The 20,737-nt window shown below is 46.0% G+C and overlaps 1 protein-coding gene across 4 annotated transcripts in view; it reads left to right on the top strand.

Annotated features, from left to right (window-relative positions):
• Positions 1–20,737, top strand: part of MAPKAP1 (MAPK associated protein 1) — an 80,181-nt gene that overhangs the window by 49,249 nt on the left and 10,195 nt on the right. For 3 of the 4 annotated variants that reach the window (XM_054646388.2, XM_054646386.2, XM_054646384.2), the window contains 3 exons: positions 10,003–10,110; positions 14,725–14,865; positions 19,304–19,441. In XM_054646388.2, the coding sequence (XP_054502363.1) occupies positions 10,003–10,110; positions 14,725–14,865; positions 19,304–19,441 (387 nt within the window). The remainder of the gene's footprint in view (positions 1–10,002; positions 10,111–14,724; positions 14,866–19,303; positions 19,442–20,737) is intronic. The other variant, XM_054646389.2, reaches the window with a different exon arrangement.

The raw sequence follows: 20,737 nt of genomic DNA, 5'->3' as shown, positions 1-20,737 counted from the left end.
TATTGCCTATAAAATATGTTTGCATGGATTATGATTTTAAGAACATAAGAAAGATGGTGACTTCATCCTTGATACTTCATGTATCTTGATGCCATGGTGATTCTCAAATTAAATATGTGCAGGAACTATATGTACACTTGGAAGCCATCTCCCTGCCTGTGAGCTGTCTCATTCCTGCTGCTCTTCCACAAACACATTCCCTGGGACGCCAGTTGCCTTCTCCTCCAGAGCTCAGCTGAATGGACTATAAATACTAATGTAAAGTAAATAACAATGCAGGGAGAATGTGTGCAGAGGCTTTGTTTTCAAACAAATTAAGCATGGATGTCAGTATATAAAAACCGAATGTTCTTAGAAGGAGATGAGAGACAAAACTAAACAACATAAAATGCTGAAATGTTGGAATAATCCTGCCTGCTCCTGGTCCGTGTCAGCCTCTCTTCATCTGAAATTTCTAGTGAACAGAGAAGTCTCCTCTGATTAATCTTGTCTGATTTCAAGTAGAAATTCTTTGCAGGGTGAACATGCTACTGATTATTATTTAATAGCTGCCTCCGACTGCAAACATCCCCCGACCAGAAAGGCTCAGTCCTTTTAAGAACAAAATGCTCTACAAGTTTAATTGTTGTAAACAAAACCTTCTGCCAACATTGCACAGACGTGACCTGTATTTTCCGTAGGTTAGAGGGAGAGTTATTAGCTCAGTGTTCTGTGAGTTTGGAGAAAGATTAATACTTTTTCAATAAATGAAAACAGCTGCTTTGCAATAACATTCAAGTCCCTAACAGCTGTCAACCAGTGCTTTTTGCATTCTTTAAAATGTGTAAAGTGACCAAAAATAGTTTAAAATAATCTTCCTGCTCTGTTTAAGTGTATTATTTCACTGCCACAGGAAGCTGAATAATAAGAAAAGAGAAAGATTCGAGAAACAGGCGTAGAACTTAAAGATAAAAGCCTCCATATCATATTTTAGTCTCTACACCAGAATCAGAGGAATTACAGCTGCCAGAGCCAGGGAAAGGAGCCTATTCCATCCCCTGGTTCCTGGGAGCACAGTCTGTTACAGAGCCAGGTTTTGTGGTGGTTGATTATTGCCATGGTTTAGATTTGTTCACACAAAATTCAGGTTGCCCTCAGAACCTGGAGACTCTCAGATGAAGAGTTCTGCTTGGGGCTCATCTTTGTTTGAGGAGCAGCTGGGGAGGAGAGCTCTGAGTTGTGTTTGAAAATTCAGTTTCTGACGTGTCAGTGTCAGCACCACATTTAATGTCAAATTTCGTGACATAAATGTTCTAAAGCAGCTGCTAGAGGAGCTGTGGGCCTTGCTGGGGTTTTCCTTCCTCATCTTACCTTGTTGGTGGGAGAGTAGGACAAAAAATTGTCTGTAAAGGGAGGTGTGTGTGTGTGTATTTTGATTGCACATATATGTATTTATTTATACATTTTATAAAAGGAGAATTAAAAAGATAAACTATGTAAAGCTGCAGCCCTGTGGATTAAAGCACTTCTAACAGATGAACTACAGTTAGAATAAACTGTCATTAAAGTTTGATACTGTCATGGAATGATGGTAACTGAGGAGTTTAAATTTAAAAGTAAATATGTTCGAGTAGGCGATGCATATGTTTGCTCTGACTCTTTCTGGGATGGAAGCCCCAGCATCTGTGACAGTGAAAAGCCAATTAATTTGTGTTTCCTTGTGTTCACACTCATGCTTTTCTGCTTAATGGTAGTTGTGAGTGGCTCTGGCTCCCAGTGCTTTGTTTTGGATCATTACAGCAGCCCTGCAGAGCCTGGTGCAGGGTATGAGCAGCTCTACCTGCAAACCCCTCAGGGATCCCTGCAAGCACCTCAGGAATCCCTGCAAGCACCTCAGGGATCCCTGCAAGCACCTCAGGGATCCCTGCAAACCCCTCAGAGATCCCTGCAAACCCCTCAGGGATCCCTGCAAACCCCTCAGAGATCCCTGCAAACCCCTCAGAGATCCCTGCAAACCCCTCAGGAATCCCTGCAAACCCCTCAGGAATCCCTGCAAACCCCTCAGGAATCCCTGCAAGCACCTCAGGAATCCCTGCAAGCACCTCAGGGATCCCTGCAAGCACCTCAGCTCTACCTGCAAACCCCTCAGGGATCCCTGAAAACCCCTCAGGGATCCCTGCAAGCACCTCAGGGATCCCTGCTGCTGCCAGGGGGCTCTGCCTTACCCGGGCACGGCTGTGCCGGCATTCCCAGGGCAAGGATCACTCAGCCCCAGTGCCGGCATTCCCAGGGCTGTGCCGGCATTCCCAGGGCAGGGATCACTCAGCCCCAGTGCCGGCATTCCCAGGGCTGGGATCACTCAGCCCCAGTGCCAGCATTCCCAGGGCTGTGCTGGCATTCCCAGGGCTGGGATCACTCAGCCCCAGTGCCAGCATTCCCAGCGCTGTGCCAGTGTTCCCAGAGCTGTGCCAGCATTCCCGGGGCTGTGCTTGGCTCCCTCACCGCTCCCCACCAGAGCCAATGCTGGATGGGGCAGAGCTGCTCCCTGCCCGGTTTTGGGGGGTCCCTGGAGCAGGGGGGTGAGCAGGGAGAGCCCCTGGGTGCAGAGAGGGGCGATGGAGCTGCTGGGAATGATTTCCTCCTGCCCAAGCCCGGCTCAGCTCTGCAGCAGGATGATTTATTTATTCCACACACCCTTTCCCTCTCCCCAGCCCGTGATGCTGAGCAGACCCCGTGTGTTGGTGTACGGGGAGCCGCTCGTCAGGAATAAAGTGTGTGAATCGTTGGTCAGAGCAGCACTGGCTTGTTAGCTCTGTGCCTTGGGCTGGTGAGGGGCTGGGTACCAGCCCAGGAGAATTTTTCATGCCCAGCCTCCAAAATGAAGGTGAAATATTGATCGGTTTTGGATCTGTTGGTATTGAATCCATGTGGTTACTGGTTCTTCTGGATTGGGAATAATGCTGTAATAAAGGTGACATTTTAAACTGTGCAGCTCAGTGTTTGGGTGACTGAGATTTTTGTGTTTGTCTCACCCACTGTGATGAACAGAGGCTGTGCTGGTCCCTGGTACCTTCACGGGACCAGCTCCTCCCTGCTCTGTGTTCCTGAGCCCTCCAGTGCACTGTGGTTGTGCTGCCCAAAACTGCAGAACAATCACTGGTGCCTTCATAGCCAGGGAAAAGCACCTTTGTCCCTTGTAAATCCCGGCAGTGACAAGCCCTGGCACTGGTCAGTCAGGAATGCCCAGCTGGGCTGGCCCCAGGACAGTCCCTTGGGGACAATTCCAGGTGCTGGAAGGGCCAGGCTGAGCGCGGGGCAGCTGCAGAGTTTACAATAAAATCTCTGTATTGGATTTCTGCTGTAGGTGCTTTACATTATAGATCAAACATGATGATTTTGTCTCAGCTTTTTTTTAGAGCTGCACATTGCTAATGCAAAAAGGTAGCAATTAAGTAAAACCCTTCTGTTGAGCTGTGCACAGCCCGGGTTGCTGCTGGCCGTGCTGCACATTTGTTGTTCCCCAGAAAAGCAATCCAGAAATGAAGTGTTTGTTTCTTTTTAAGGGGCTTTTGACTAAATTCTTTAATTTCACTTGCTGTCAAGGTAGTGTTAAGTAAAATAGGTTTGAACTGCTGTAGTTTTTGTGTACTGGACTAGATGTCAGAAACCTTTGCCATCACTGGAAATTCTGTCACTCTGGATTTACTATCTGTTTCCCACAGCTGAATTCCTGAGCAGTGTGATTTAACACCTTGGCTCTCCATCAACCAGGCCTGGCATTTATTTGAATGCATTACACCACTGGTTTCCATAAACTATTTTACAATTGTTTCATATAAATGACTGTTTATTTCTACAAAAACCATCTGTATTTCTGTGGAGAGCGGCAGATAACTGTGTGTAAAATTCAGTAATGTCACAACAGTGCAAGTTAAGGAAAAACAGATTGGGCTAAAAAAAAACCTCTTGTGCTTGTGCATAATGTTAAAAGTTTGTTTTCACTATTTAAATATCTTTATTTATTAACCAGTATTTGCATTTGTAATGATAAAATCTTTATTCCACTTCAGAGGTGTTGAGGGGCTTTGGGGATTTTTAGCAGATAAACAGATTTAAGATGTCCTCGCAGCAGCAGGATTGGAGATGTAAACATTCTGCTCTGCAGCCAGTTCCTCTCTCACTGTTTACATATTTTCTGTTGTTTTATTGTCATTGCCAAGCACACAATGGAATCCTGCCCCTTCTGTCATGTTCTGAGAAGGCTCCTGAGCCCTTTGCCTGTTCCCACTTTCTCTGCTCTCCTCAGTGCCCTGACCCTGCTCCTCCCTCTGCCCTTTTGGTTATGGCCCAGTGCTCGTGCCCTGGCCCAGGGCCATGTCCAGCATCCACGGGGGACCAGGGTTCCCCCAGGCCTCCCCAGGGACGAGGAGCTGCCTCGATTTCCCTCCTCCCAGCCAGCACCCAAGGAGCCTCCACACTGAGCTATTTTAATTCCTCCATCTGCTGCCCATGTGGTGGCAGAGGGAACACTGGAATCCAGCAGTCTTACACTTAGCACGACTGATACTTTCTGACAGACTATTTGAAATGATAGAAATACATAAATCTCCTCTTTTTTATGACCTTGTAATAGCTGCAACATATTTCCAGCAAATATTTTCTATAGCAATAATAAAAAAGCGATAACAAAAAAATAAATATAAATATAGTTTAAACTCAAGCGGAATCGTGCTTTCAAAGCCCAGGGATGGAGCAGCAAAGCAATAAATCACGAATCCTTGTGAAAGGAGGGACTTGAAATGGAAAGTCCCACAGACATCAGTGTTAAGTGTTTATCAACAGGGGTTTTTGACTGCTCTGCTGCCTTCTGCCTGTGCTCAGTTCCCTTTTGCTTGTTCCCTCCTGCCCAGCATCTGTCACCGTGGCTGTTGGGCTGTGGCTGCCTAACTGCCCACATTTCTATCTTTTCTTTCTTATTTTCTTTGTTGCTTTTTCTTTTCCTTTGTTATTTCCTTTGCCCCCAGAGGCTGTGGCTGCCCTGGATGCCTGGCAGTGCCCAGGGCCGGGTTGAGCAGGGCCTGGGCAGGCTGGGGCAGGGGAGGCATCCCTGCCATGGCAGGGGTGGGGCTGGAGGAGGTTCCCTTCTGGCCTGAGCCATTCTGTGGCTCCGTGGTGCTTGCAAAGAAAGCCCTGTGAGCAGGAGCAGTGTCTGGGTGTGCTGGAGGCCAGGGTGGAGGTGCTGCCCCATGAACACCATGGGTGAGGTGTTGCTCACACCAGCTCTGCAGGGCTTTGTGGAAGGAGCTCAAGGACAGACAGGTTTGCCCACCAGGCAAACTGAAATTGTAACAGGAACCCCTAGCAAGGAGCAGGATTAATGGATGACACGTGAGCAAATGCAGCATACAGGGGCATGGCTTTGGCAGAGCAGGCTGTGCTCCAGCAGGCTGAGAGGGAGCCAGAGACCATCTGAAAGGGATGGTGGGTTTGCCATGGCATGCTTAGATTTCCAAAAAAGATTTGACAAAGGCTCATAAAGCAATTAAGCTGTCACAGGATGAGAAGGAGGATCCTCACATGGATTAATAATTGATTAAAAGACAGGAAACAAAGAATAGGAATAATGGCCCTTGGTGATTAGTAACTAGGTTACTGGTGGAGCTCCAGTGGAACTGGTGGAACCTGCATTGTTCCTTAATGTGGGGCATGGAAAGGATGTGAATGCTGATGTGACAAAATGTGCTGTTGATACAAAAGAGGTAAGAATAGTGCAAATAAAAGCTGTCTGTGAAGCACTGCAGAGGTATCCACAGTGCTGAGTGACAGGACAATAAAACGAGAGAGGGAAGTCAGTGTCAATGAGTACAAAATAATATACATGGTGAAAAGCAACTGTAACTATATGTGTACAATGATGGGCTCTAATTACCTTCCATCAGTCAGGAGAAGTATCCAGTATCATCACAGTAGTTCTCTGAACACTTCAGCTCCGTGTAGGAGCAGGCAGAAAGACAAATGGAGCATCAGGAACTGAGTCCATAAATCCCAATGTACCCAGATCCTAATTGTTGTGTTTTGTCTCAAAAAAGAGAAGTGAAGAGATGCAGAAAGGGATGTGTATGGAAATGGATCAGGCACATGAAATGAGGAGCAGATGCTGGGAGGGAAGGGCTTTTCTGGTGTGGAAAAGGCACAGCTGGGTACAAGAGGTGTCTGTGAAGTGCAGGTGGTGGGGACAGTGAATTGGGAAGGTTTTATCCTGGTAGCTCAGAGACAGGAGCTGCTCACCCCAAACACTGGGGTGGCAATGGCTCATTGGAACACGAGGAATACTTTTCCTCACACGGTGTAATAAATTCAGGAGGTAAATGTCATGGAAATGGGAAATTCAGAAGTGTTTTGGACAAATGCATGACTGTAAAGGGAACAGAAAGAGCTGATGTAGCACAGGTGGAACTGGGGTGTTGGTGAGGATTATGGGAGCTCTTGAAGGTGAAGAGAGGCATATTCAGGCATAGGGATGTGTTTTGTTGCAGAGACTAATGCTGTAAAATATAGCCTCAGTTTTCAACAGTTTGAGTGTTTTTGTTGATACTGGTCTTTTTTGTTTAGGTTTGACAACTCCACAAACATTAAATATTCTTTCTATAATGCTTATTTCACCCTGGTAACTAGTTTGGAGATGGAGGGGGTTTAGTTGGGGTTTTGTTCAAAGCCTGGTTCCCTGTTGCAGTGTTAGTATTGTTTATTGTGCAGATTCACCCCTGACCGTGGCATTCTTCATTGCTATTGAAAGTTAATGGGGGAAAAATTGCATTCCAAACATTTGAACCCATAGTAGCCATGGCTGAACTTAGTTGATCTCTGGTGATCGGTTCAATTTAGTTACGATTTTTAGCCATTAGGCTGGGGCTGAATGATGGTGATTTGGTTGAGGCCAAATGTCTGCAGAAAATTGGCTGTTTGATAAGAGCCCTGTTATCAGAGGGGGATACTTTCTCATTTACATTTAGATGAGTATTGATTATTTATTTACTCAGAGAAGTGAGATTCGTTCCCAATCTTATCTCTCTAGTCTCTGCTTGTCAGCAGAAAGAGAGAGAGAGCTCCTGACAACAGCCCAAGATAACAGCACTTTGTAGTGGAGATAAAAGTTGGAATGGGCCTTTTTCTAGTCTTGACTGAAAGGATAAGTTTTAAAAATTAGAACTGATGGGTCGTGCTTTCAAAAGCCCTTTCTGAAAGCTTTGCAGCTTAAATGGCAACAGAATTGGTTTGTTGGTATGCAGGTGGCTGTTCCCCCCTGCAAGGGGGACCCTTAATTTGATTACAGGGTGGGATTCTTCCCAGGCACCTTTGTGTGCTCATAGGGAACTGTGGGTCTTGGGGTCTTGGTTTTAATTCCTGATGAACATTCCTGTCTCTAAAGGGGTGTCTTGAAATAGCCAGGTGGGTATCTGTGGATAGACTCCATGGTGAGAGTGGTTCCACAGGGATTCAGGTGGAAGGGATGTGTGGGATGGAGGATCACCCCCAGGAGGGGTGTGGAGCCCTGGGAGCTGCCAGCAGCAGGAAGGCTTGGCCTGGGACACTGGCCAGGACAGTCCGTGCCAGGATTTTAAAGGTTTATTTTACAACTGCATTGAACATTTGCATGAGATTACAGAAATCCATAAAATCCATCTTTGGTATTGCCACTTGAAAATTTGTTGAAATTCACAGAGCAGGATTCCATTAGGGAACCATTAAATTATCCAATATTCCTACTACAGTGACATCATTTGAACTTGTGAGAGAAGCCTGATAGTAAAACTCCTCCACAGACTCAGCCTAACGTTCTTCATCTGTTGGCAAGCAGAGGTCATGTAAATGTGGACAGATATTTAAAGCATAATTGAAGAGTAGATATTCTCTGAAAATCCATTTGCACTTTTTTATTCATTTCTCAGTATTTACTGTTTTTTTAATTTCTCAGTATTTTCTGGTTTTAAGGACTTATCCATGAGGCAGGTTGACCTGGTTCCTGCTCTGGAGCTCTATTTCCCTGCTTCCTTAGCAGAGTTAACACAGGCTTGACACAAACTGGGTAAAACAATTTACCTGGTCACGGGGTTCTTCAGCTGCTCCAGATAGAAATGACCCTGAGGCACTGCAGGGTGTGCTGAGGGGTGATGGCTGCCCTCAGGGTTCAGCAGCATGGGGACTGTTTCTGATGGGGATGATGTTTTTGGGGTGGATCCAGCTGGTGGAATCGGATCCTCACAGAGGGACCATGAACCCTGCCTGCCTTTGACCCTTCCATCGTGTCAGGGTTTGCTCCCATTGAGCAGGGCTTTGGGACTGGGTACCAACAGCACAGATGTTCAGATCTGTGCCAGCAGTGCCCTTGGATGTAGCTCAGGAATCTCTGGAAGGTGTTTGGGATGAACAGACAAAGCCATTGGGTTTTGCTTTCACTGGTCCTGTTCTTAAACCTACACCAGATTTTGAATCCAAGTTGATTTACTGCTTTGAGATTTGTTTCAATTCAGTATATTTTGCTTCTGCCTAACAAGCAGGCCTCTGTTTATCTAATTTATTTCAAATTTAAATAGTTAATCACATTTCCAGTAGCTGGGAGAGGAGCAGTGTTGGTGCTGGGTCTGTTTGCCTTTCTCTGTGCTGCGTGCTTTGCGCTGCTGATGCTTTGGCAGCTCCTCGTGCCACCAGGGGCTGTGCTGGGCAGGGTGGGAGCTCCTGTGCCCTGCAGAAAGCCTGGCACTGCATCTGCTCTGAGTGGCACTGGGAATAAGGAGAGTCCCCCGTGCTCCACAGGGAGAGAACGCGCCCGGCCAAGCAGCGAGAGCCTCACGCGGCTGTGGGGAGAGGGAATGAGCAGCTGTAATTGAAATTCTGCTGTAGTAAATTTAAAATTAATTGGCCAACAAATTCCATTCCTTAGGCATACCATCTGAGGCTGAAAGACTTAATTTTTGTTATATATTTTAAATATTTCATCATATATATGCTCGTAATTCAAAGTCAGCAAACAGAAATCTTTTAAGTAGTGCTGAAGAGGGAACAGATTTTGTTAGTTCAGTTCTTTGTTACTTTGAGACCTGGTTAAAGGGGTTTTGAATCACTTATGATTTTTCAGGTATCTGTTCAGGTTATTTTACTGGATCATGGAAAATTATTTATGGAAAATTATTGTTTATGGAAAATACACAGCTGAGAACTTGGTGTGCACTTCAGCTCTCAGGTGTGAGCAGGAGTGGTGTGAGGACAGGAGGGCTGGAACTGGCTCAGGGGCTTCACCTGGAATTGGATCAGAGTGTCCTGGTTTTGTTCCAGTTAAGCCATGTAGTTTAAGGATCCATTCAACTAGAAGATTTTTTTAATGGCCTAGTTCTTGTAAAAACAATTTTTTATACATTTTCTGTAGCTGTAAAACAGCTTTTTAAGTGGTATTGTCCTTACTTTGGGGGTTTGGTTGGGCAAGAAAGAAGCTGGCACCTGAACCTTCAAGATCTACTGTTAAAATGTGAAAAGAATTCATTCAAAGCAGCAGCAGCATCTGTCCCTCTGTGTGATGCAGTCCATAGGGAAGGGCTGATTTCCTTCCCAGGTGCTTCCAGTGCTCTGTGCAGGCAAGAGGGATGGGCAGCAGGGAGCAAACACTGGGGGCTTCTTCACTCAGGAAAGATGCCCCAAAAATGCCCCCAGGGTGTACAGCGAGGTCCGAGGGCGTTTCCCACTCCAGGCAGGGGCTTGGTGCAGCCTCACCTGTGCAGGGACAAGGTGGGAGTGTTGGACAGGGGTTTGGCAGGGCAAGGCCAGCTGGAGACAGCGGGAATGTGCTGTTTCCTTCCTTCTGCACCATCCTCCAGCTGCTGACAGGGCCCTTCCTTTGGCAAAGGGCTCTGGGACATCCTCACCCACCTGCTGTGCTCCTGGGCTGCCAGTAACCTCGTGTGAGTTGAACGTGCTAAGCCATCACTTTGTTAGAAAACAGATGATTTTACAAGTTACTTTATGTTGCAGGTCCTCAGTATCGGCTGGAGAAGCAGAGTGAACCTAATGTCCCAGTAGATTTAGACTGTACCTTGGAGAGCCAGAGCACTTTGGAATTCTGCCTTGTCCGGGAGAACAGTATGTTTCCCCTTTTCACTTTTGCTCTTGTAAACTGCTTAAACTCACATAAGTTATGTATTTTGGAACACAAGCTGTACTGTCTGGGCAAGTACCTTGTGACGAGACTCTCTGTCCCGAGGCACTTCTCCGTGGTGCCAAAACAATATTCCAGAGGGAAATGATGGATTTCATACCTTTAGCAAATAGTCTGCATCCTGTTTATCACTTCATGATTAATCTTTTGCTGTTAAACTGCTCTGTAAAGTTATGACCAACCCTGAAAAACACGAAATATGAACCTGTCTGTGCTGCAGACGTTGCTGAGTGAGTCGGGTTGGTCTGCAGGGTGCTGTGCCCTGTCAGTGTGGCTGTCAGAGGCACTGGGGGTTTCTAATACAATTTAAAGAAATTAGCCATGCAGAAATAACTGCAGCAGTTTGATGATTTTTGAAGTGCCAGACAAATAATCTTCTCTCCAGCTCTGCTCAAATATTTTTATTCTATTACTGTTTTAATTATCCTAATTATTATTTCCTGATTTATTTCTTTACTTGAAACAAAATGAAACTTTGAAAAAAGACATTTAACATTGGTTTGTGTTTGTTCCCCATGGGATTTTGATCCATTCTTCATTCTTTACAGCAGCCATGCTCTCAGGTTTGGTGTTCTTTCATTCCATTTTGTGTAAAAGTGTTGATTGTACTAATGAGTAAAGCCAGTCAGTTCCTGCCCTCAGCCAAGAACGCTGCACAGACATTGTAAGAGCCTGCTTCAAGCAGTGGAAGAGTTTGTTCCTCCTGTGCAAAGGTTAAACCTTTCAATGGGTGCTTTTTGGCCACAGCAATTGTATGTGATCCCAGCAGGGCAGCAGAGCATCCCCAGAGCATCCCTGGGTGCAGCACAGGGGACAGGAGCAGCCTGAGCCCCCGGTGCTGCTGGGGCTGGCATTGGCACTCTCAGCTCTGGCTGCTGCTCTCCCTGAGGTCAGACTTGCTCCCAAAATGTTCCTGGTGCTCCTGGTTCATTTCTGCACAAAGTGGTTCTGAGAAACTGTAGGAGAGACCTTGGCAAGAGGGAGCAGGGGGGCTGTGCTGAGGAAATGGAGCAATTCTGGCCTCACTAATCGAGTTGTGCTCTTCCACAAGCCAGAATTCCCCGACGTCTGCATCCCACCTATTATTTTTGTATTGATTTTTAATCTATGAAATGATCCTCACTAGTCATACTTCCATGGGTTTTGCTTGTGATTTAAAATAACATTTTTTAAAACCCAGGCTCTGTAATTAAAAGAATACTGTAGATACTGCATTTTAAATGTATTTTCATCATCTGTGGAGGAATCCAGGCTGTGTCCTGTAGCTGTATCCCCTGCAGGTCTTTGCTCTCATGAGTGACTGGGTTCAGGTTGCACCATTGCTGCAGGAGTAAATCTGGTGGAGGTTTGTAAGTGGTGTGGCAGGAGGCAGTCAGTCTGCTCTGCTCCAGGAGAGCCTCAGGAGCCTTGGCTCAGAATGAATGTCAGTCACAGTGTTGAGGGGACTCCTTTCCCTGCTCCTGAAGTCCTTGTGCTGCACTGCTCCCCTTCCCTCCCAGGCCAGGGACCCCAAAGGGAGCCCTGCCCCTGCACAGAGCCCTGGAGAGCTGTGGGATGGACCCCTGAGGCTGCTGGGTCCAAATTCCCTGGGCTGGGGAGCACCCCTGCCCTCTTTGGCACTCTGTGTGCCCATCCAGGAGCATGCTCTGAGCCCTGCTGGGGTGGGGATTGCCCAGGCAGGGTGACCCTGCCCTGTCTCTGCACAGAGGGGCTCCAGTTTGTGAGATCACTCACTGTCCCTGCCTTGGGCAGAGCCTGGCTCCCCCCTGCAGTCAGAAAATGGATTTTGGGGTGCTTAGGAGCTATCTTTTGGCATGACATTAGAATAGAAATATTGACAGTTTTCCACTATTAATAAAATAATGGCTTGACAATCCTATCAGCAAACTGAAATATTCACTTTGTGCATTCTGTCTTGATTTGAAATACTTTTAGCTTTGATATGCCAGTCAGAAAAAACTCTGTTGTAACAGCTATTACTTGTAAATGTGCTCTTCCTAGTCTCATAGTCATTTATAAATATATATATGGATGATGGCAAGCATCTCCTGGGAGAAGAGCAGCCACATTCCTTTGGGCAAAGAGAAAGTTTATATTTCAGGGTATTAAATGAAACAAAAACTTTCCATTATTAAGAAATATGTATGGAGAAATCCCCTTTCCAGCCAGCATTTACTAATAGCATTCAAGCTAATAAACTGCTGCCAGTGTGCAGAACTTTTAACTTGCACAAAGATTTATCTTTAAACTGAGAGCTTCACTTTGTAATGTGAAATGCCTTTATGTGTGGTAGGAAGCCGTTCATGGCTAATTTAGTTTTATTCTTGCCATCTTACTTCTGGAAAGTTCCTCTTTCTCATTTTATCATTAGATAGTAATTAGTATTCAAGGGAAATTGGTCTTAATATATTAAAATTGGTTTAGTGCCTTTAGACCTATAGCAAAGCCAATGGCTTATTGGAAAATGTAATTGGGGACTCTGTGTATGTAATTAATTGTATTGCAATTAAGAACTTTCATTAAGCAATATTCTAGTACATTAAAGTAATAAGGGACATTTTTGCAGTGCAGTTAGCTTTGTGTTTTGTTGTTTTATGGAGGAAGTGCAGGTTCCCTTCTCTGCAGCAGGCTGCCGTGGATTGCAGTGCGGTGCTGCTCCCGCGGCGCCGCTCCTGTCGGTGCTCGGTGCTGGCACAGGAGCTCCTGCTTCAGCTGGGTCCCCGTGGGAGGAGGCTGCTGCTTTGGCTCCTGCCTCACCTCCAGCTCGTGGAGCTGGTGCTGTTTTTCCACTGCTGTTGGTCTCATTGGAAAATCAGAGTTTCCAGTGAGGAGATGGGCCCGAGTGACCGAGCTCACTCTGCTCCACGGGGACTCAGGTGTGTCCTGGGGCTGTGTGGGCAGCCCAGGGTCAGCTGGAGGGGTCACTGCTGCCTGTCACAGCTCCTGTCCCAGCACAGGTGCCATTGTGAGCACTCAGTGTGGGGACAGGGCCGTGGGCACTGCTCTCCAGCCTGGAGAGGGTCCGGGCTGGCTCTGGGCAGGGGGGCAGCAGTGCCATTGCCACCCTCCTGCCCCACTGCCAGGCTCTGCCACACCACAGCCCCTCAAGATGCTTTTAAGTGCACCAAAAAGTTTGACATATCTCAGTGTATCTTTGGAGTAGTGCAGCATGAGGGTTTGACATGATACATTATGATAATCCATAGTATAGAGACATTAACACAGGGGTCTGTGACAAAATGCATTGTAATGTCTCAGAAGGAGCCATTACAATTTATCTTGTCATTCTGGAGCATGGAGTGCTTGCAGTGTTAAGATGGCTCTGCATAAATTCACATGGAGACTGTTTAATTTGATTTCTGGAATCCTTTCAAGTCGAATGGCACAGCCCAATTTGTAGCTTAACCCTTTGGTGTCTCCCTTCCCCAAAGGAGGGTCAGTGGTGTGTGAGGAGGGCAGCTCTGGGAGAGCTGTGGTGAAATTCTGTGTCTTGGGAATCTCCTGCTTTATGCTCCCCATGTGGCTTTGGACTCATTTAGCAGCAGATGCTTACAGTGGTGAGTGTTGAGGCCACTCCAACAGTACAAGTCTCAAGCAAAATTAATGCTGAAAAATCTGACAAGTTGGTACCTGCTTTGCTGGAGCTTTAAGATCTGTACTAAAACTCCATCATCTCATCTTCCCATTATTAAAATTTCAGCAAAACAGAGTTTTCATTAATCTCCTGCAGCAAATTTAGTTCTCTGAACTGGCATTTGGTTCAGCTTTTAGGACTACATTAGCCAGGATATTAAACAAAACGTGTCATTCCTCAGGATCTCCTGTAAGAAGCTAAATCAGTTTTCAAACATATTTATGCCACTTTATCTACCAGCATCTGAATGATCATTTCGAGCTGAGGTGCTTTATTAGCAGCTGGCATCGAAATTACTCTGTGCAATTATATATCACATTATAGTAATGTTGAAATTGGTGTTAATCCAACGTCATAAAATGTAAAAAATCTTTAAAGTGTGTTATATTTTTTCAGTAATTGGCATTTTGGCTTAATGAGTTGTTGCCTTTTATAAAGGCAGTACCTGCAGTGGTAATGAGAATACTAATCAGTAAATAAAGTGCAGCTTCACATCAGCATGCCCAAGGTACTGCTGCTGGCACGTGGGAGATCTGTGCTGGCATCCAGGGGGCACCTCTGGGGACAGACACCTCTGGGGACAGACACCTCTGGATGGGCTTTGGGCTGCTCTGGGCTCCTTGCTGGGGGACAGGGTGGGTGGCCAGCAGGGTCCCCTGCTCATCCCCTGGGTGCCCACGGTCCAGGGCTGCCCGTGCTGCCAGGGAGCTGCCCCAGCATGGTGTGCTGCTCTCCACTGAGCCACGGTGGCCTCAGTGCCTCGGTGGCTGCCCTGGGGTGGAGGGTGGCATTTCCTGCTCCCAGAGCCGGGCAGCCCTGGGCAGCCCCCAGGTGTTGCAGTGCTGGGCACCGGGCGTGCCCCGAGCCAAAGCTCCCTTCAGGAGCCCTGGGCTTTGTCTTGCAGGTTCGAGAGGAGAGGAGGTGTCAGAGGAGGACCCCCAGATCGACATTGCCACGGTGCAGGACATGCTCAGCAGCCACCACTACAAGTCCTTCAAAGTCAGCATGATCCACCGGCTGCGCTTCACCACGGACGTGCAGTTAGGTAAAGCCACCCTGCCACGGGGGCAGCCCAGGGCTGTGCCAGCACTGCCTGGCATCTCTGCCTCTCTGACCAACCCTTATCACCTTCTGGGCCATTTTCTCATGGAGCACTTGAAAGTGTTGCTGGCGTTTCAGCAGTTAAAAATATTGCTTTCCGTTGAAAATACTTCAGTATTTTTATTATCCCCAATCAGTTGCACATGTTGCCTCTGAAGGAAGGCCATTATTTAATGACCTCGTCTCTTTTTTTCAGTCTAGGCTTCCTAATGGAAAGCTTCTTGCCAACTGTTTTGTTATTTTTAAATGAGGCTTTGCAAAATTGGGAGTTATTGGGTTTTTCCTTTTCTGAGACTGAAAGATTTTTAACGACCTAGTGGAAATTTGAGGTGGAACAAAATAAATGAGCATTCTCTAAAGGTTTTATATTGTCCTTATTGGCTCGCTGAATGCTTTTGAAAACCTGAAGGCCAAGGGCTGACAGAATCCTGAATTATAAAAGCCCCATTACTGTTTTTAAAATGATTGAATGGCTTTTTATCTTTGTGTTTAAATTGTGAAAATTTGATTAATGATGCATTGGTAGGTGACCTGTGACATTCCTGCAAATACTTCCATAAAGAAATGATTCAGCAGTAAGATATTAAGTGCCATAATGTTTACAAAATACATTTATTATGTAGAATTCAGAATTGTTAAACTATACCAACTCCTGTATTATTGTCACTACAGTCCCTTCATTCCTCCATCCTGAAGCACATGTAAGAGTATGTGTGTGTAAAATTCTCACAGAAGGGGGTTTTTTGGTTTATTTTGAGCTGTCTAGTTGAGGCAGGATTTATCTCTGGTGCTGGAGCAGGGCAGTGCTGGGCTTGTTTGCTGCCTTGAGCAAACTCTCGGGGTGTGATAGTTTGCTTCCAGTGAAGTTTGACTCACTGTATCTGGGAAGTGTCAGAAATGAGAGCTTGAAAAGGTCATGACAGATCACTAAAGATAAATGGTTAAGGGAGAAGAGCTGTTAAATGAAACAAATGGCTTAACTTGTGCAGCAGTGGAGGAGCTGACCCTGCCCAGTGCTGTAAGGATCATAAAATTTCCCTTTTATAACAATCTGTGAACTTGTGTGATTTTGATGGCAGTGCACTGACAATGGGGCTTTATAATCTAGTTGGGGTTTTTTTAATCAAAGAAAACCCCAGCAGGGTGTTCAAACCTTGGGCAAATGTAGAAAATCAAAACCTTTTGATAAAGTCTGAGTAAGTTGCTGGGCTTTCTCCTGAATTTTTTAAAGACATTAGGAGATCAAGATTGGCAAATCAAGGACTGAGGGGCCGTGTGGGTTTGGGCTGATGAGTGTGTTACACGTTACCTGTGAGTGACAGACTGCTTCTTCCTCCCTGGAATGCAAAAAACAGGGGCTGATTTTTTGTCTTCAGTCGAGGTGCCTGGCCTGGGAGCTCTCTCCAGCAGTTTGGTCATGGCCAGAGTTGCAAAGACTTTTCTTTGCAGCTTTTTTGTGCCATCAATTCTGTGTAGCAGCTGTAGCAGGGCAAGTGTTTCTCAGGGACCCCAAAAATCCTCTGTCACCCCTTTGCTCCTTGTTGGCAGATCAGTGGTGTCAGGGGCTGTGCAGGAGTGGATTGCACTTTTTGAAATGTTTTAGCTGTTTTCAGGCCTGATCATTGAACTTGAGACAAGGTTTATGAAAAACATGGGAGTAAATTTGATTTTCTGTACATTGTGTGTAGCTCTGTAGTAAAAGGTGATATGTGGATGGCCATGGGAGGAGTGCCCAGCTCTCTGAGTGATGGGGTTTTTGCATTTAAGGTGGCAGTTTAAGGTCTGGGGTTTGTGTTTCAGCCCATATCACAGGGTAATGCACACACAGCAGCACTCTCAGCAGTTTTACAAAGGCTCTATCGTGTTCTGGAGGAATAAGACACATTTACTTGTGTATTACATTAGCACAACTAACAGGAGCATATTGTCTGGGAAAACAACTGCTGGCAAGTGTTTCAGAGAGGGGAGGGGGCAATGGCAGACCCAACAAAGGGAGCAAGAACAGAACACTGCTGCAGGACCCATACATTATTGGCATTCCTTTTGACAAAATGAATGAATTTAAAAAATAGTAGAAGGAGCATTTTCACTTGGGTTTTGAGTATGAGTGATTTGTGCTGTGAGACAGAGACTGCAGAAGCCACAGACACAATACTGTTTTGATTTTAGGTTTCAACACATCCAGATTGTGAGAACAATAACACAAAAAAGACAACATTCTTTGTCAATGTACTCTCTGGATGTGGGTGAGCTTCAGCCAGCGATGTCGAGATACAGAAATAATGGATGAAGTATACAGCAACAATTTGCAGATAAAAATAATAGAAGTTAAAGTGTATTTTACATGATAAAAAAAAGATGAAAGAGGAGGAAGTCTGTTCCATCTGAGATGGTTACAAAATGGTGAAGTAGCCTCTGCTGAGAAGATTGATGCAATGGGGAGTGACCTTGGCTTGGAGCAGGAGCTGGTGATGTATGTATGAGCATCTCGCTGCTAAATGGACCCAGATTTGTAGCACTAATATACATGGAAGCCCAGAACCAAACTCAGGATGGCAATAAATCAACAGCCACTTTGGGTGTCATTTCTGGTTTATATTCCACTATTGTTCTATCACTTTAATTCATGTCACTATCATCTGTTCATCTGGAACAGTTTTATATAATTTTCCAGTGGAGTTACCTGACAAATCCTATCAAATTAACAAGGTGCATTAACAGTATTGACTGACTGTGAATTCTGAAGTTGCAGGACCAAACACTGACATTTTTTTTGAGGATATTTATAGGGGTGATGCTCTTAGAGGAAGGGATGGGGAACAGCCCTCACACATCAAGAATTTGCACCTTTATTTTTAGAACTTCCCCTAACTTTTTTTTAGTGAGAAAATGAGACTTTGTATCATCAACTTCCATATTTTCCTTAAACCACAGCAAATACCATTTGGAATAATGAACCATTACAGTGAAATACCAACACCAATTTTACGTAATCTGTCCAAAATTAAATCACAAACCAAAATGGGCTCCAGATACAGCCTCAGCCTACTCAAATTAGTGAGTTCCAGGAGCCTGGGTGTTAATTGGACTCTTGATACAATGCTTAATTGCAATGTGATCTCTCTGATGTGGGGTGTGTTTAATGCATGGTTGGGTTAGAGGGGTGTTCCCATAACCCACGGGGTGGGTGAGGCTGTCTCAGGGCAGGGGCTGCAGCCAGAGCCCCCCAGGCTCCTCCTTGTCAGGGCCCTCAGGAGGGAGAAGGTTTTCTGCTTTTTTTTTTTTCCAGAGATGCAAAAGTTAAATGCTATTTAAATACCTTTTTCCTATATTCCTTTTGTGGATGTCTCATGAGCTTCATGCTGTAACTCATGCCTGAAGACACATCGTTGTTTTTAAGGCTCTGCACACCTAGGTGTAGAAAGCTGCCTGGAAGTTTGCTCAGCTCAGTTCAGTTCCTGAGCTGGTTCCAGCAGGATCCCCTCTGCCCTGGTGTGGCCTCACCTTGAGTACTGTGTGCAGTTGTGGGCATCACAAGGTAAAAAGGACACGAAGCTGTTAGAGAGCATCCAAAGGAGGCCATGGGGTGGGGAAGGGTCCAGAGGGGAAGTGTCATGAGGAGAGATGAGGGTGCTTTGTGAGGTCAGAGCTCACTGGGGGCTGTAGCATCCTCTCAAGGGGAAGCAGAGGGGCAGGGGCCAATCTCTGCTCTCGTGACCGTGGCAGGACTCAGGGAAGTGGCTGAAGCTGAGCCAGGGGACATTGAGGCTGGATATCAGGACAGGGATTTTCACCCAGAGCAGGGCTGGGCTCTGGAACAGCTTCCCTGGAAAGCATCAGCCCTGCCTGGGTTCAGGAGGCACTGTTGGGACAGTGCTCCAGGCACAGGGGGGTTGTTGGGTGTCCTGTGCAGGGCCAGCATTGGGCTCTATGATCCTGATGGGTCCCTCCCAGCTCAGCACATTCTGAACCTCTGGTTCTGTTCTTGTATGATTGCATGTCTGCTGTACAGCAGATGGAGAGGGGTGGGTGGTGATAGTGTCTGTTACACAGAGCAGTGGTGACTGCAAAACCAGCACTATCTCCTATAAATCTCACAGCTCGTGTAGCTACTGCTTCCAGAAGAGCTCTGTATGCGTTTAGGAGAATCTTTTCTGTGATATTTCTTTCTTTTGGTATGCTTATGCAGGAGAATAAAATGCAGATTATCAATGCAGTTTGATAACCATTTGCTTCTGGTTTCCAAAGCTCCCGTGCTTTCAGAAAGCCCAGAAGGACAATATACCTTCAGCCCATTTAAGATTTATAAAGTGTGTCAAATGGCTGATATGAAATCGGTTAAACAGATCACTCTTGTGGCTCTCTATTCTTTCTCATCTCAGGTATTTCTGGAGACAAGGTAGAGATAGACCCTGTTACTAATCAGAAGGCCAGCACTAAGTTTTGGATTAAGCAGAAACCCATTTCAATCGATTCTGAACTCCTCTGTGCCTGTGACCTTGCGGAAGAAAAAAGCCCAAGTGAGTAGTCCTTTTTATTTATGTTCTCTCTTCTCTGCCTCCCTGGATGTGCTCCATGTCCAAAGAATTATTGCTACCATGTCCTTTTCTTTCTATAGGTGTGTTTTTTTCATTACAGGATGTTTTTAATCTGACTCAGTTCTGTTATAGAGAACACAGCATAAACAGACACACATTTTACGAGTGTCCTCTGATGCTGCTCTCAGCTAATGGCATCACTCAGTGTTTCTTGCCCACTGTGACACCAACGGAACACTGGCTCTGCCCAGCTGTCTCCAGCCCTGCAGCACAGCCAGCGAATCCATGTTTCAACATAATTGCAATTTTTGGGCACTTTTTAACTTCCAGGCTGGTTTTAAATGTCTTTGGTGCAACTGAAGATCTCTTACATACAGTGAGTGTCAGCTCAGCCTGGATTTGCCCCAGCCATGGCTGCAGGGTCACTGGCACTGAGGGTGCCACTCTGGGCATGCTGTGGTGGTGACTGGGCCAGGACAGCAGTGACAGCCAGATCTGGGACAGGCTGGACAGCCCAGCTCAGCCACTGCCCACAGGTCAGAGCTGGCTCTGTGGAGTGCAACTCCAAAAGCAAGGGCTTCTGCTTGTGTCAGGAGAGGAATGAGAGTCTCTGTCTGGAAAAGTTGTTTTAAAAAGCACAGGATAGGCCCTGGGAGAATTGGGCAATGGCTCCCAGTGGGGCCAAAATGGAACCGTCTACTATCAAATAGTGACTGCAGTTCAAAGGCTCAGATGGATTTTATTGCACTTGTGCCTCTGCAGGGTAGTGAGATGCTGGTATTAAGTACTTATCTGCAAGGTGACAGAGAGGGAGAATTATGTGATACATATTTACAGAGGTAATGATCTGTTGAATTCTCTTGGAAGAGTAAATTTATGGCTGCCACAGATTTTATCAGCAATTATTGAACTATATCCTTCTCCCCTTCATTACCCCTTCCTACTCCATGTTCTTGGTTTAGTCATTGTCTTCCTTTTCTGTCTCTCCATCAAGATTTCATGGTCCTTGGGTAGGCACAATCCCAAGGAGAAGCTTCCCCAATGACCTGGCAGTCTGAAACACGTGAGGATTTTGTGTACAGTGCAAGGGGCAGTTTGTGCTGGTAAATCCTGTCACACCTCTGCTCTGTACCCACATTTCTGCCAATGCCGACATTGAGGGGATAAAATGGTGCCCTCAAAACAAGGCTGTATTTGAAAGTCCAGTTGAAACCTGAGGTTTCCACTGCTGTGACACCAGGGACCATCCCTGGACAGCTTGGACCTCGCCCTGCAGGA

The sequence above is a fragment of the Agelaius phoeniceus genome, chromosome 21 (genome assembly GCF_051311805.1).
Source record: "Agelaius phoeniceus isolate bAgePho1 chromosome 21, bAgePho1.hap1, whole genome shotgun sequence".
In the NCBI taxonomy this organism is placed as follows: domain Eukaryota; kingdom Metazoa; phylum Chordata; class Aves; order Passeriformes; family Icteridae; genus Agelaius; species Agelaius phoeniceus.
Note: the sequence above shows the minus strand (reverse complement) of the source record. Positions and strands in the feature narration are given on the sequence as shown.